At 38.0% G+C, this 16,235-nt stretch overlaps 1 protein-coding gene across 11 annotated transcripts in view; it reads right to left on the reverse strand.

Annotated features, from left to right (window-relative positions):
- Positions 1-947: 947 nt before the first annotated feature.
- LSM14A (LSM14A mRNA processing body assembly factor) overlaps positions 948-16,235 on the reverse strand; it is a 58,482-nt gene continuing 43,194 nt past the window's right edge. For 2 of the 11 annotated variants that reach the window (XM_044911463.1, XM_021700764.2), the window contains exons 5-10: positions 13,089-13,265; positions 12,739-12,804; positions 10,162-10,344; positions 9,888-10,059; positions 8,609-8,840; positions 948-2,881 (exon numbers count right to left, since the gene is read on the reverse strand). In XM_044911463.1, coding sequence (XP_044767398.1) covers positions 2,858-2,881; positions 8,609-8,840; positions 9,888-10,059; positions 10,162-10,344; positions 12,739-12,804; positions 13,089-13,265 — 854 coding nt within the window. In that variant the 3' untranslated portion in view covers positions 948-2,857. Of the gene's footprint in view, positions 2,882-3,820; positions 3,880-8,608; positions 8,841-9,887; positions 10,060-10,161; positions 10,345-12,738; positions 12,805-13,088; positions 13,266-16,235 lie in introns of all 11 variants that reach the window. The other 9 variants (XM_021700766.2, XM_044911462.1, XM_044911461.1 and 6 more) reach the window with 9 other exon arrangements.

Raw genomic sequence — 16,235 nt, forward strand, 5'->3', positions numbered from 1 at the left:
CCTAAACCTGCTTATCAGAACTACCTACGGGCTCCTCTACAGAACTTCAGACTCGGACTCGAGGTGTGGGGTATGGGAATTTGTACTTTACAAATGCTCCTGAGCAGATCTGGAGAAGAGATTGGTGAACCATTTCTTGAGAGAGACTGGGACGAAGTGGTAATTCCTGTGATAATGGCTTTCCAAAACACTGACTGTGCCACTGGAAGTAAGGTCCCTTTATACCTTGTCCTTTCATATTCCATGTAGACAATTTCTTCAGTAAATGTTTTTAAATTAATTCCCCACTCATCGTCTTTTCTTGTAGAGGAACCTCAGCTAGTATTTCTGAAATTGGAAGGGTCACCATTGTACTTTGGGCTGGATAACCGATGATGTGGCACCATCGAGCATAGTGTACAATTTTGCCACCCTGGCCCTTACTCTTAAATGCCAGTGGTGGTCCCTAGTCACTGTGACAACCAACACACATCCCCTCATACTCCTAAATGCTCTCGGGATGTCAGTTCAAACCCTGATTAAGAGCCATTGAGCTGGATTAACATTCCTGACCCCTCTCCCTACCCCCTGCTAAGTCCTGCTTTTTCAGGGGGAGACACGATCTAATCCAACAAATGAAGTTAGGAGTCAGCCCTTCCCTCTCTCCACTTTCACACCTGCCTGCCCACAGAGGGAGCATTTTAGCCTGAGGCTTCCAGCTTGGCCTGTGCGTGGCTGGCTCAGTCTCCTCAAGATGCCAACTGCAAAGCACCCTAGTGGGGGACAAAGGGGCTCCCAGCTTCCTAAGCACCTACAACAATCAATCAATCTTAGGAAAAATGTTAGAACTTAGTTACTTTAGGGAATATAAACATAACCATAATTCCATTCCTATACTTAAAAGGTCTTTCATCATGTTTCTTTCTATGGTAAAATAATACTACTATTTAAAGAGAAAGAACTTTGACGAACATTTTTTATTTAACAGTTTTATTCTGTCTTAGAATAAAAACCTTGCTTTAATATTGTAAGGTGCACTGCAGGTATGCCATGCTGCCAGTTATTATTGGGGCACCAAATGCCTTAGTCAGTGACCCAGAGGGCTTGGAAAACACGTGAATTTATACTTTCAGAGCACGTAGAACTGGTATTTACAGCTTGTAACTGGCCCGGGACATCTCAAACAGTCTACATAGGTATTATCATAGCACTTGCTTTGATGTTCAGAATGCTTCGGAAATGTGTTCAATATCATGATTTGTGGGTCCTCCAAAAGGTTTTGTTGTTAACATGCAAGCAAACAGTATTAAGCAACATTATCTAAACTACGGCTGCCAAGTACTGGACCTTAAACGAAACCAAATTACAAAACACTTCCTTGTACAGCTATACAAAAGATATAAAATTAAAATTAAAAATATCAACCATCTTTAAATATTCCAATTCTCCTACAGTGCAGTTTTCCACATCTTTATCACTATTGAATACTTTAAGGAGAAAGTTAACAAAAATCAAAATAGATAAAAATATTTAAATCTTTGGATCCCTTTATTCCATGGCCTTCATAAAAACACAAAAGTGGCCAGATTTTTTTTTTCCACCCTAGCTTAAAATATCAAAAAGATTTACTAGTGATTTATAATTAGCAATGAACTCTATTACTGAGTCATTTGTGGGCCATGGGCCCAAGGACCAGTGTTAGGATATCTTATAGGTTGCCAAAATAATTTCTAGCACTCTGAATCCTCTTGAAATATAATGGAATGAATCAAGGTATCACGACAAAATTCCAGGCATATCAGGAAGAACAGGTTAATCGATGCCCAGTTTTATTATCTTAAAAAAGGGGAGGGTGCTTATTTGAAAATACAGCTAAGTATATTCTTATCTATGATTATTTACATTCATATACTGAAAATATTTATTATTTGGACAAATCCTGTGATATGCCATTTGTTACAAAATGAAGCTCTTACAATGAGTATGAGTAATTTATCCTTTTCAGATAATGGAAGAATGTATCAAATCTTCATTTATGTTCCAAACATTAAAAAAAAAAAAATCAAAATCAAAAATCTCAAGCCTGGAAAGCTATGAAAAAAGACCCACCACCCACAGCTCTGCTCCTCAGCACATCAACTTCTGCAAGGACACAGTATGTTTGCTGACTTTAAAATGTTTATTCTTTAAAAAATTAGTTGCTTTTTATACAGCTATACAAAGTTCTTAATGTTTCTTTGGCAATGGAATATAATGGAATTTTACAACTATATAAAAAAGTTACCTTTGCCTAAGAAACAGTATTTACTGTGTGTACATAGTTGACTGACAAAATTCTCTACCATCCAGCACCCTAATTAATTGACCAAATAAGCTACCTCAAAGGGGATATTACAGGATTTCCAAAAAGAAAGAAAGAAAGAGCGAAAGATACAGACACACACGCGCGCACGCACACACACACACACACACAACCTTCTGTGGCTCAAAACACAGTATCACGGCCCTATCTGCAGGCAACTTACAATAATTGCCAAATACAATTTAGTGATAAGAAAAATCCTTTCAGTGATGAAAAAATACTTATAAGTCCCATTGAAGTACTGCTGTAGTTTAACTATACATAAGAAATTACTTAACCTTCTGCTATTCCAAATATATTTAATGCTCATTTTTTAAGATGAGCCTTCCCCCCCAAAAGTAACTGCATTGTATCTTTGAAATTAAACAGAAAAACAAACAAACAAACAAACAAAAACCCAGTGCTGGTGACAAATATACAGCAAATTCACTTCTTCATTCTTCTCAAAGACTGAAACCAATTCTCAGGACCATGAAGAGCTAGAAATTCACCTATTTTCAAAGACTTGTTTGTAGACTATGCAGCAACTTTGTTGTCTTTCTAAAAAGGAAAAAAAAAATTAGCTCATGTTTTAAATTATCGGTTTATTAGTAAGTACTTCTAATTTACTTAAGTATATTTCCCATTACTTTCAAATATACCCTCCTTTTCCTTTCATGTATAAATCCATTTCACTAATTTCCAGGAAACATTTTATGACTTCCACACCCAGCAGTAGCTCATTATTTGTTAACTGCATTTTCTAGTTACTAGAGGTTACAGCAGTGGTGTGGTGTGGGCTGGTTCCAGCAAGGCCCCTAAGATACAGGCATACCTCACTAACTTTGGTTGCATCTTAATAATTTTTAAACACAATGATTTAAACCTTCAACTTAGCAGTCAAGTTCATCAAATACAATTGACAACATACCCTGGAAAAGGATTAATAAAATCCTGAGGTCTTTGATGTCTTTACTAAGCAATAAAATATCCAGACAGTAAAATAACATTTCTCTCCAAAGTTTCATGCCAGGAGAAAGCAATGATTTAGAAATTCATTTTAAAAGGATAACTTTTAAATTCAAAATAAGTTCTGAAAATCAGAGTTGACTGGGTAGTAATTTTTAAAAAGTAACCAGGGAAAAAACAAAAATCTCAAGGAGCCTCTAGCTTTCCAGTGAGACTAAACCTAATCAAAAGTCCTGTACATAACACCAGAGCCAGGGGGCTACCGTTTTCCTCAGGACTAGTTGTTATCACATTCCTGATTTTTATTGCTGATTCTCATCCTGACTGTTAGAAATACATTATTTCCTATGTTAAAGACTTAACTTTATCTGTGTATACAGCACCAAACCATTTGTACAATGCCATTAAACTGGATACATGTGGCATGGTGTGAACTGGTGCAGAAAGAAATAAACTGAAGATAATCCCACCCCACAGTCCCCCACCGAAGCCAACCTTCACATGCCCCGATTTTTTTTTTTTTTTTTTTACCTTTCAGAAAGTTGTACGATCAATCCAGACCTACTTTAGGGTCCAAAAGCTGTGGTTTTCTGAAAGGTAAAAAAAAGAAAGCAAGAAAGAAAGGGAGAGAGAAGGGAGGGGGAGAGGGATACAGAGAAGTAGAGGGAAAGAGAGGAGAAAATAAAGGGGGAAAGGGAAAGAGAGTACCATGCTGAGTCATTTTGGTTACCTCTTTGTTTCTGGACCCTATCTGAAAAAACAGACTCAAATGGAAGGTAATCTGTCTCACCTACCATGGTGTTTTATTTAACCTCCTTAGCAGCAGCATATAAAATAGGAGCTGACTATACTCTTATTACAAACCCAACCTGATCTCCTCATCCCCCAACCCCACAAAGCGCCACAGGACCAAGCTTAACACAAATTTATCTTTCTAACATTATCCTTAAGGAAAACTAGGCGAGAAGTCAAACAGACTAAGTTTTGGCTTTACTAGCTTGTACCCCGATCAAGAGAGTTAACTTCTCTGGGTCCTTGGTTTCCGATCTATTGGGGGTAGGGTGAGAGAGAGCTTATAGTTCAGCTGGTATTTTTGAGGAGTTCTAAGAATCTATAATCCCACTTTGCCCATGTTTTCATTAAACAACCAGACTTGCTTATGCTCACCTCAAAACTAGTGATTCATGCCAACAGAACACAAAGCAGAAAGCCAACCCATTACATGAAGGCTGCTGTAAATGCCAATGACCTCCATTTCTCTAAGAAGTATTAGATGTAGTTTTAGAAGGGAGTTTAATCCTTGAAGGTAAATTTCCTTCATGTAATAGTGATCACTCACTCTTTCTGCCTTTAAAGGTGCCAGGTGATATGATTTAGAAGGCGTAGAATGCGGAGAAGGTCAGGGCTCTAGTGCCAGACTTCAGGGTCATTTAACTTTGGAATGGACAAGGAAGGACTAGCCACACTGATGGACCTTCTGCCTTACTGAAGGCTGAAGTAGTGTATTCCTAATCAAAATGCTGAGCACTTACTTCAAGCCCACTATGGTTCCATGTCCACTGGAGGAAATGAAAGTAAAATACACATTCACTAATGCCAAGAGGCTCATATCTAGCTGGAAATGCAGAACAAAACACATGAAATACGGAACATGAGTGTATTTAAAATGTGTGATGAAAGCAGATACCATAGGAGTCAGAAAAAGAAGAAATCAGTGTAGGAAAGAAGAGAAGTTTCCAAGGACAGAGCAAACCTTGGACAAGACTGTGAAGGGTGTGAAAGGGAACCCCTTGACTTTTAGCTGTGTCTATCTCTCCACTGGACTAAAACACCAAGAAGGCTGGGACTGCATCCGTTTTGCTTACCACTAATATCCAGCACAGTGCATGCCATATATGAAGAATGCAATATGTCTGGTCAACAAATGAGGTCAAAGTCGGAATCAAGGACAGTGCATATAAGCATTGACCATGAGTCAACTTGCTTGAACCAGACAGCTTAAAGGGCAATGAGAAATGGGGCTGGAAATAGCAGTGGGATCCGCACAGAGTAAGAAGAGCAGGCAGTACAATGTCACATTAGAACCTTCTTACCACCAGGGCAATATCTAGGGCCCAGTCAATCTATGACGCCTTGAAACACCCAAGCAGAGGCTGGACTATCTGTCAAGGATACACTAATGTGGGTAAAGACTCATGCAGACAACCTCTACAATGCACTCTAATTCTGCAATGTGTGGGATAGGGGTTTTCACTGGAGGCTCAAAATGACTGAACAGTGAGACAGAGCTTCAGAAAGTCTGAATTAATAAATAAATGCATGTACCATGCACTCGGCAGTTATTCAAAGGCTTACTGATGACTGTCAGGTAACGGGAAATAACAGTCCAATCTTGTAGACAATATGACCGCGGTTTTGTCAAATATCTGCGGAATTATCATGAAGAGGAGTATGTATATTCTATTTGTTTACAAGGGTAGAGTTAAACTAAGACTGAAGATATAGGGGAAAAGATCTTCACCCACATTGTGAAATCCTACTAATTAGACCATCCCTGGGGTGGGATGGATGCTCTTAGTAAAAGTAAGCTGCCAGCCCCTATAAGGGATACGTCAGGACTCACGGCTTGGCCAGGAGCTCAGACCTCTCAGATGCTTCCCATCTCTGAGACTTTAATGATCTTTAAAATGTGTATTTGATAAAATGTGTATTTGATTTGTTTCCAAAAATGTAAAAACTGAGGGCCTGAAAGGTTTAACGACTCAACTGAAGTCACACTAGCAACAATCACTAGAATTCTCATCAGGATCCAAGTTTAATTTAAATGTACTTTTTCTCAAGCCAAGTTGAGTCAATGTGGTCTTCAACAAGGAGCTGTCATAGGTTCTTCAATAGGTAGCTGATACGCCTGAAGTGAGGTAAAGAGACTGAATGTCTGCAGACCAATCAGTGGGTTATTATGGTAGTGGGCAGGGACATCGAATAGGAACAAATGTGGTAATGTGGAAAGGGGCTACGCCACACTGTCAGCCAGTGTGGATGCTGGGGTGGTGGGAAGGCAAGAAGATGGTAAGGTCATTTTGAAGAAGGGCAAGTTTAAGTTAGTCAAAGGACATAAAGCAGATAAAGATGGAGAAATGTAGGTGGAAGCACACAAGGTCCAAGCTGAAAACTGATTAAAAGCTACGTATCAACAAGCTCACAAAAGGGAGGAGGAAAGAAAGGGGAGGGGAGAGAGGTAGGGACAAAAAAGAAGGGGGAAGAAGAGCAAGCACAAACATCAGCATGAAAGCTTTACTTTTTATTTATTTTTTATTTATTAATTTATTATTTATTTATTTATTTATAGAGAGTGGGGGGGGGAGGGTCAGAGGGAGAAGCCGACTCCCCACAGAGTGAGGAGCCCAAAGCTGGACTTGATCCCGTGGACTCTGGGATCATGACCAGAGCCTAAGGCAGATGCGTAACTGACTGAGCCACCCAGGCACCCCGAGCATGAAAGCTTTTAAGGAGCAAACCGAACATTCTAGGCAGAAGGAATGGGTGAGAAGGTCCTGAGATAAGAATAAGCTTGGCACTGAACAAGAGCAAGAAGGTGGTCCACATTTCTGCAGCAGACTGAATACAGAAAAGGGGAGTCCCAATGGCAAAAAGGACAAGAGCCAGTACAAGACTTCTGAACTGGAGAAGCAGATCATGAAGTGTTTACAGGCTGTGTTGAGGAACATGTATTATTATTATTTTTAAAGATTTTATATATAAAAAAAGATTTTAAGTAATCTCTACACCCAACATGGGGCTCAAAGTCACAACCCCAAGATCAAGAGTCACATACTCTACCAACTGAGCCAGCCAGGTGCCCTGGAACATGTGTCATTTTTAAAAAGAAAAACATAACAAAAACACCCCAAATAACAGTATTTTTAAAAAACTAGAAAGATTCCAAGTTGGGTGGGCAGTTATCAGTGTCAAATACTTCAGAAGGGTTAAGGGCAAATATTTGAATTCTATAAGCAAAAGGCCCCACTGGCAAGGGCAGTAATAAGAACAATAATAGTGACAAGCAATGGGCTCTCCCAGCTAGAATGGCAATTTTGCAAGTTACAAGTCCTGCAGCTGCTGCACCAGGCCACGGTGGCTGAATAGCCTGAGTTAATGACTTGAGGCTAATTTTCAGCAGTCTTGGCTGGATGATACAATATCAGAGGTGTCAGAATTAACAGGCCAGACCCCAAAGCCACTAACATCGATCCTTCAAGAGGGATCTCAACAATGGCCAGTTTCAAATAACGGACAATAAAATTCCTGCCAGCAGGTCTTCTTGTTTCCAGCTGCCCTTTGTTCTAGTAGATCTCTTTACAAGAGGATTTTGATCCTTTCTGTGATTATATAGCCTTCCTCTCTACTGAACCTAAAAATCAATAAACTAGGAGAGTGACACTGACTTCATCTACCGACTCCTTTCAATAAATTAACTACACATATAAACAAACTATACAGAGCTACATAGTTTTCTAGCAGCAGTTCTCAAATGCCAATATATCACAATATTTTCAAGACCAAGGTAAAATAAGAAAACCAGGGAAAATGCAGTTGAATTTTCCATAAAAGTAAATTAAGAGCACTGACTCAGGAACAAACTTACTAGGCTCACGAACCTGCAGCATCACTTACTAGCTGACCTTGGACAAGGTATTTAGTATCTCTATACCTATTTCTTCTTCTGTAAAATGGTGATAAGAACAGAACTATCTTATACAGTTACGTTAGATTTAAGTGAGTTAGTATGTGAAAAACATTTAGAACAATGCCTAATACATGCAAAGTACTATATAAATGTTGGCTGCTATGTCCTTCCTAGACTCTTTTGGTGTGAAAACACACTTTGTAATATAAAATAAAGGTGATATGATATAGTCTTTTTTTGGTATAAATACTTCAGTAATCCCCCATGCCTCCAAAAAAAAGAAAAGGAAGGAAGAAAGAACAAAAAAACACCCTAAATCAATTTCTAATACATTTTTGGGGGAAATTTTACTAGTCCATGAAATCTAAAACTATAGTTCTACAATAAAAAAGACCCCTCCCACCCCAATCTCATTTCTATCTCTTACTTCCTCCAATTGAAAAGAAAACAGTTAAAAACTTTGGACTCATCAGCCGAGAAGTTACTGCTCCTTAAAATTATATAAACAACCTAATCCCCCACTGAACAGTCAAATTGGAAGTTATACAAATGTCTTAAAAATATTCACTCAAAATAAAACCATTTTGAATTTCATAAAACTGCATGCCAACCCCAAAGCATGTAATACTTACCCTGTACTCAAAATCTGCAAACTCCCTGCCCCCACGACCTCCTCTGAATCCACCACGAAATCCTCGAGGGGTGGTGAAGGTACCACCTCTGCCACCACCACGCCCTCGGCCACCACGGAAACCAAGACCTCCTCTGCCTCTGTACCCGCCACGGCCACGGTTTGGACGAAGTGGGATTCCAAATGTTTCGGCATTTAATCTTCTTTCTTCAGCCCAGGTTGGTCTCCGTTCTCTGTTATAAGAACAAATCATCTCTAGTGTATCGGGTTTAAGAACATTTTCCAGCAAAACAATGTGGCATGAATTCCCAAATTAAGGATAAATAAATCCTAGATCAAATAAAAATAAGCACCTTATCTAAGTCATCACAAACTGTCCATGGCAGTATGTTCCCATAATATTCTATTAAACGTCATGTGAAAATATGACTGGTGTTAGTTTCTTTCATGAATACAGCTGATGAAACAAACATCGTAAAAGCCCCCAATATAATGGGAATTCAAATATAGTAGGATTGGCAATTGACTCTACTCTCCCCTCAGCCCCAATGTGAGAGAGCGCAAAGCCAGGAAAGGGAACTCTGTCTCAGAAAGCTGGGAGAAGGAAAGTAAGTCCAAGTATGCTAGGAAGTAAGGTCCTAGTATGCTCCTAGCCCAATCCCTGGACCTGATGTCAGAAGCAAGTGTTTAAATTGCTACTGCTGTTGTCGTACAGCCCAGTCCTGCAGCAGGACTCAGATCAGATCATCCCCCTCCATGTTTACGCTGAAGCAGACAACTGCCACCAGGTGGCACCAAACTACAGAGAGGAGAAGGAAAATTTGGAACGGGTAACAGAAACTCTAGAACTCCTGTTATGCTGGATCCTTTAATTAACCTGACAATTTTCTGGATCCACATTTGCTGCGATATGGCGAAGTTTTACTGTATCAGCAAACTTCAAAGTAACATTAGCATATTTGGCCGTGACTTCATTTGAACTACACTGTAGAGGAGTAAAGTAAAAGGTCTTACTTAGATGTCAGATGAATGCTTTTGTTTTAATTACTAATTTTCAAATGTCAGTGCATCCCTAAACAAAAGTACATAGTTATTTCTTCTTCATAAGGAGTAATGTTACTGAAAATTTTAGTACGGATTATTTTCTTTTAGCAAAATAAAACATTAAAAAATTGTAGTCCTTAGATATTTTTAAGTATTCATTAAACTTTGTGAATTTATAGGAAATCATTTCATACTTCAACCTCCCAAGAGCATAAGAGAAGCTTAAAAGACTGTACCTATTATCATCACAAGAAATATTATCAAAGAAGGATTTGGTTTTGTCATAATAGCAATTAGGGCCAAGTGGATCTTCTTCATCTGCATTTCCTTCACTGTTTTGGGTATCAACTCCTGAGTCTCCTTTATCTTCACCATTTACAGGCTTCTCCTGCTTCTCAAGTTTATCTTCTAGTGAAAAACAAGCACATACCAGAAAGTCAAGATTTTTATTAAACATCCACAATTCACAAGCCAAATAAGAACATTTTCTGAATAGAAAAATGAACTCACCTTTCAATTTAAGTTTATTATGAAATTCTCTGTCTATTTCCTCCTTGTTAAATTGTGCATTTGCACTTTCAAAGTCAAAGTCTTTCTCAAATTTCATTGGACCATCTCGTCGAATACCAAATCGTCCCCTGCCACCTCGATGACCCCCACGCCCTCTCCTTGGAGCTGAAGGAGCACCTGGAACTATGTCAATAAAGGAAGAATAAGCTGGTTTAAGACAGAAGCTATTACAATGGTCTTTATTAAATGGGCAACAACAAAAATGCTTCTTAAAAGTCTCTATACACATTACTATATTTGTAGTTTTTATAAAAATAAATTGGGATGCCTGGGAGGCTCAGTCGATTAAGTGCTTGACTCTTGGTTTTGGCTCAGGTCATGATCTCATGGGTTGTGAGAGTCTGCTTTCAGATCTTCTCCTTGTCCCTCCCCCCACTCACACACACACTCTTTCTCTCTCTCTAAAATAAACAAATCCTTAAAAAAAAAATTAAAAAAGAAATGAAATTTCACTAACCTAATACATAGTGAACTGAGAACAGCACACATGAAATTTATACTTATGGGGTCCAAACTCATACATGTTTCTCACAAGTACACAACCAAACTGTTTTGAAGACTTCTATAGTAATTACTGTCATACTCCTTGAGGGAGGGGCTCTGCTCTGCTTATAGTTCTAATTCCTACAAAGTGCCAAACATGTAATGGGTTCTCAAAATTTAGGAAGTCTTCCATGAAAGTATCACAAGAACCAAGATTTATAATAAGAAAATAAATGAACACTAATAAGCACAAATATCACAGAAAACAAAAAGCACCACCACGTCTCAACTACTCCAACCACTTCCTCTTTCACCTTTCTTGTCTTCCTCTAAATGGCTTCATATTATTCAAATCTTCCTGCATCTACTTTCTCTACTGTGCTAAAAGGATTTATGAAGTATGATAAAGCAATAGCAAAATAGCATAAATTACAGTAAAAAGTTGAGAACCCAAATATCCAACACAAGAGAAAGAGTTAAGAAAAAAATAAAAGAGGAATATGGAACAGTAGTTCATGTGAGTTAACAGAAACAGAGCACAAAGGAGTATGAATTCAATGATTATAATTATGTGAAATGTTTAATATATAGTGACAAAGATCAGAAAGTGACTACACAGTAACAGACAGGTTATGTTCAGTGTTTGCTGAAGTTTTGCAAATTGCACACATCTGAAAAAACAAACCACAAAAACCTACAGCAGCATATCCAGACACTTAAATCTAGATAAGCAGGATGTTTAAAACATTCAACTTCACTATTAAAAACACCTTGGCCACAAGCCAGGAAGTAAATATAGCACAATCTTTCCGTCTTAAAAAAAAAAAAAAAATTTAAGTATAGTCAATGTTTGTAAAATCGTTAAGAAAAAAAGTCTGAAAGAATAGTCATTGTTCTGTTAATGAACCTTTGGGGGATCAATTTTGAAGCGCACTGTAAGGTACTTTTATTTATTACTTTATATGATTTTTAAATGATGGTAGTATGGCAGTTATCTTATTTTGAGAGAGAAGTTCTCTTTTCCAAAATAAAAAAAAGTGAAATATAGCAAATCAAACCAAAACCCCTGAATTCCACGGGACATAGCACATACAGCAATGTACAGGAGAAATTCAGTATACATTTTCTGAAATTAAGTGAAAGATCATTTTCTATTATCTAAATAAGGTGATTACACCTTGCCTTTATTTTTTAATTTGGACGTTTAAAATAATAAATTTATTCTCTGGTAATATATTTGAAAGTATTGATAAAATAAATGAATCTGGGGATAAACGTTATAGATTACAAAACACAAAGTGTACAGTCCTATTAATTCAATAACCATGAAAGAAAAAACTCAAGGCTTAAATAATTATAATGAGAAAACCTCAAACCTTCGAGGTACAGATAAATCCACTCTTAAAAGCTCCCGAAAACAATAAAAATTTTATAATGTTAACCAGAAACTGACATAAAAACGTAAAAAAATACAAAAGATAGTACTAAAGAGGAAACCACACAACAATGTAAATATAAGTGTATAAATCTTAATGGCAGATAAATTCAATATACTGAAAGACAACTGCCTCCCATCGAGTAGAGTTTATTCCAGAAATGTAACAGTGATTTTTTTTTTTTTTAAAGATTGTATTTATTTGACAGAGAGAGACACAGTGAGAGAGGGAACACAAGCAGGGGGAGTGGGAGAGGGAGAAGCAGGCTTCCTGCCGAGCAGGGAGCCCGATGCGGGACTCGATCCCAGGACCCCGAGAGCATGACCTGAGCCGAAGGCAGACGCCTAACGACGGAGCCACCCAGGCGCCCCGAGAGAGAGAGAATCTTAAGCAGACTCCCTGCTGAGCAGAGCCTGACATGGGGCTTGATCCCACAACCCACAAGATCATGACCTGAGCCAAAATCAAGAGCTGGATGCTCAACCCACTAAGTCACCCAGGTGCCCTGTAGGCTTTCATTTTTTAATAGTAATTATGCATCAAATGTTCTTTTTAATTGAGAAGCCCAGAATATGGCTTTCAGATTCAAGTAACTTACCTATTTGTCTCTTGCTATCATTTCTGAGTTGCTCATTTTCTGGTCTTGAAACTTTGTGTACTTCAGCTATAAAAGATATACAAAATCAGGAATGAGCTCAGGACACAAAATCAAAAACTTCCGTAAAGTTCAAAATGGGAAAAACAAAGGAACCCAAAACAAAAGCAAAAAATCTATACCCCCACCACCGTCACTACTTTTGAGTCAAGTTTGAAAGACTGAACGTTCTATCAAGTTCAGTTTAAACCTTCTAGGATCATTCATACACAGTAAATCTTTTCAATAAAAAATAAGGTGAATGGAAAATGTTGATCAGTCAATTAATGAATAGTAAATAGCTAAAGTTCTACCTCGCCTGTGCTCTTGATTCTCTATTGCTTTCTGGCTGGTAGATGGTAAAGGCCTGGTTGATACAGGGCTCCTTCTCCCAACAGGTGCTGGAGCAGGTAAGTGGGCCGAGGCGGTCTGTACTGCTTGTTCCATGGTTGGGCTTTTTCTCAAAGGGTCTAACTGAGGGCTTGAACGACCTAAAACGTAACCAAAAGATAAGAAACTACCCTATCCTCTGGGGATTTCAAAATTATCTAGACCCTCAAAAAAAAGGTCTACAGTTTTATTTCTACCAATTTAAATCCTTAGCACAAATCTGAATTCATCTACTTACTAGACCAGAGTTTAAAACTGGTTATCTTTAGTGGGCTGGGTCACTAGGCTAGGAAAGAAACATTGAAAAAACCCCCCAAAACCCCAACAACCAACCAACCAACCAACCAACCAAAGGAACTTTTTCTGTATTTCTACCTGGTGGAATAAGATTTAAGTAAGTTTTTAAAAAATTGCTGCCTGGGCAAGACTTCCCAGGAATATTATCAAAGATCATGTTGTATGCAGGTAGGATGCAGGCTTTCCCCAATAATGACAACCACAAAATTATATTGACACTTCAGCCATTATTTCCAGAGGCTGTAACCTAAAATTTTTAGTACTTTCTGAAGATATGTCCAAAGTGGTACTTTTTATATGTATAGGTATTATCTCCATTACATTTCCATTATAAAGGAAGTAAAGAACTAGAAAGTTAGACAGGTGAAGTCCTTCAATACCCTAGGGGCTTGGGAAATTGTATGTCAATACTCAAAGGCCAGCAACAAATACACCCTTCAGAAAATAACAGAGTAGCCCCATATTCATTTCTGGCCATTTGAAAGATCTTTTGGAAGCTTTTGCTAAATATGAGTTGTGCACTTACAAATTACATTTTTCCTTTTATGAGTTCAGAGCCTGGTCACAGTACAAAGAGAAGAATATAATATCGAATGCTCCCATCATGTTTTGTCTCTATGTATGCTGTAAATCTCTTCTCAAGGTGCTCTCATATCTCATGATATTGCACGGGATGTGTTTTGCTTAAGAAAATTATGCTCATTTCATGTAAAAAAAAATTCCAAGTACGCTGCAAGTGTTACTCCCCACCAGTGCAGAGCTGCACAGGCTCCGACCACTGGTGAACTGGTGAGTGCTGACAATGCACTGGTTATTATGCACCAGATGCTTCAGGGACCGTTCATTAGCAATTTTCCCACGTTTATAGTTATCTAAAGTATGTAATTACAAATGTGTATCACCATTTCCAGCCATTAATGCCAAAGTTTACTCTACCATTAAGAGAAACAGTGCAATGTTCCCATTGATTATAACGGGCATCATAGTGGTTTGTAGAAGTTCTGGCCTATGAGAAAACATTTTGTGATCATTTATCACCTTGTACAGGGATTTACTTATAAAACAAGTGCTAAGTTTTTTGAAAAGCCTATTGTTCAATTTTATAATATGACATTAAATGATCTTATAAATTTCTTTTTTTTAAAAAAGGATTTATCAGGGAGAGAGAACATGAGCAACAGGGAGGGGCAGAGGGAGAGGGACACGCAGACTCCCCGCTGAGCAGGGAGCCCAAAAGGGGGCTCGATCCCAGGACCCTGGGGTCATGACCTGAGCCGAAGGCAGACACTTAAACGACTGAGCCACCCAGGCGTTCCGATCTTATAAATTTCTAAAATTTGTCTCATTGAGGCTTTTGAGAAAAGAATCCTGTGACCCACAAGTGTTGCAGAACCACAAGTGATGGGGCGATCACAGCAAGCAAGGACTCATCTGATGAGTACTTTCTTTCTTTTTTTTAAGATTTTATTTATCAGAGGAGAGAGAAAGTGCGTGCACAAGCGGGGGAGTGGCAGAGGGAGAGGGAGAAGCAGGCTCCCCGCTGAGCAAGGAGCCCGATGTGGGACTCTATCCCAGGACCCTGGGGTCATGACCTGAGCCAAAGGCAGATGCTTAACCAACTGAGCCACCCAGGTGTCCCCTGCTGTGTACTTTCAAAACCTTTGTGACTGAAGTCTCCTAGTCTTATTGGCAGCTGTGTCATCCACAGGGAAATACAGGTAATGCTAGATATACCACTAGGATAAACCCAGAAGCTGGTTTCGGCATAATAAAAACACAACCCCCTGACTTATCTGCACATTCTTACCAGTTCGAAGAAAACTCTAGGTATTTTGTTAAGTTCAGTTTTCACTGATGAAACTTAAATGCAGAGTCCCAGACTTTCTCCATTACTGCTTTATATAAATATACCTTTCTTACAATATGTACTTGAAGAATTTAAAAATATTTTAATCTATTTAAAATTTATCTGAGTCCGAAGTATGAGGGAAGGAATCTAGATCTACTTTTCCCAAATGATCAGGCAGTTGTCTGTCCCGATATCACTTACTGGATAGCCAGCCTTCCTCTACTAATTTAAGAATATCTTTATCATGTATTAATCACTTATTTATATTTGGAACTATTTCTGGCTTTTATTCCTACACTGCTTTACTTTATGTGTACTTTATTATCAAGTAGGTAAGCCCTATGTCATTACTTTCATTTGAAAAATATGTCTAACTATACTTCCATGTTTATTTTTAGGACTGTGTATCTTTTTAATTAAGTTCTCCTACTATTTCATGTGGATTTATTAAAAGTATAGTAAATTTAATTAATATGAGACACAAGTTCTTCCTAATACTAAATTTTTGTATCTAGGAATAAGATCGGTTTCTCTGATGACCTCTGACTTCTTTTATGTCCCTCTACTACATTTTGTATTTTCTACAGAAGTTTGCCATATTTGTTATGTATTTTATATTTAATTTCTATTTCTTATTATGACATCTTTTATCTCCATTACATAATCAGTGGGTTAGGTTTTAGAACAACTATTGCTTTTTATATGTGTGAATTTAAATACCTGTAATTTCAGTCCTTTAGTTCTAGGTTTTTCAGTGAATTCTCAACTGTCAATTCTCAATTGCACTGGCAAATAATACCAATTCCAATATTTATGCTTCATATTTCTTTTCATGTGTTCCTGATTTAGCTAAAAATTCCAGAATGATGCTGAGTAGTAATGGTAACAGGCATCCTTATGATTTTAGTAAGTGCTTCAATATTAA

Source organism: Neomonachus schauinslandi, chromosome 16 (assembly GCF_002201575.2).
Source record: "Neomonachus schauinslandi chromosome 16, ASM220157v2, whole genome shotgun sequence".
NCBI classification, from domain to species: domain Eukaryota; kingdom Metazoa; phylum Chordata; class Mammalia; order Carnivora; family Phocidae; genus Neomonachus; species Neomonachus schauinslandi.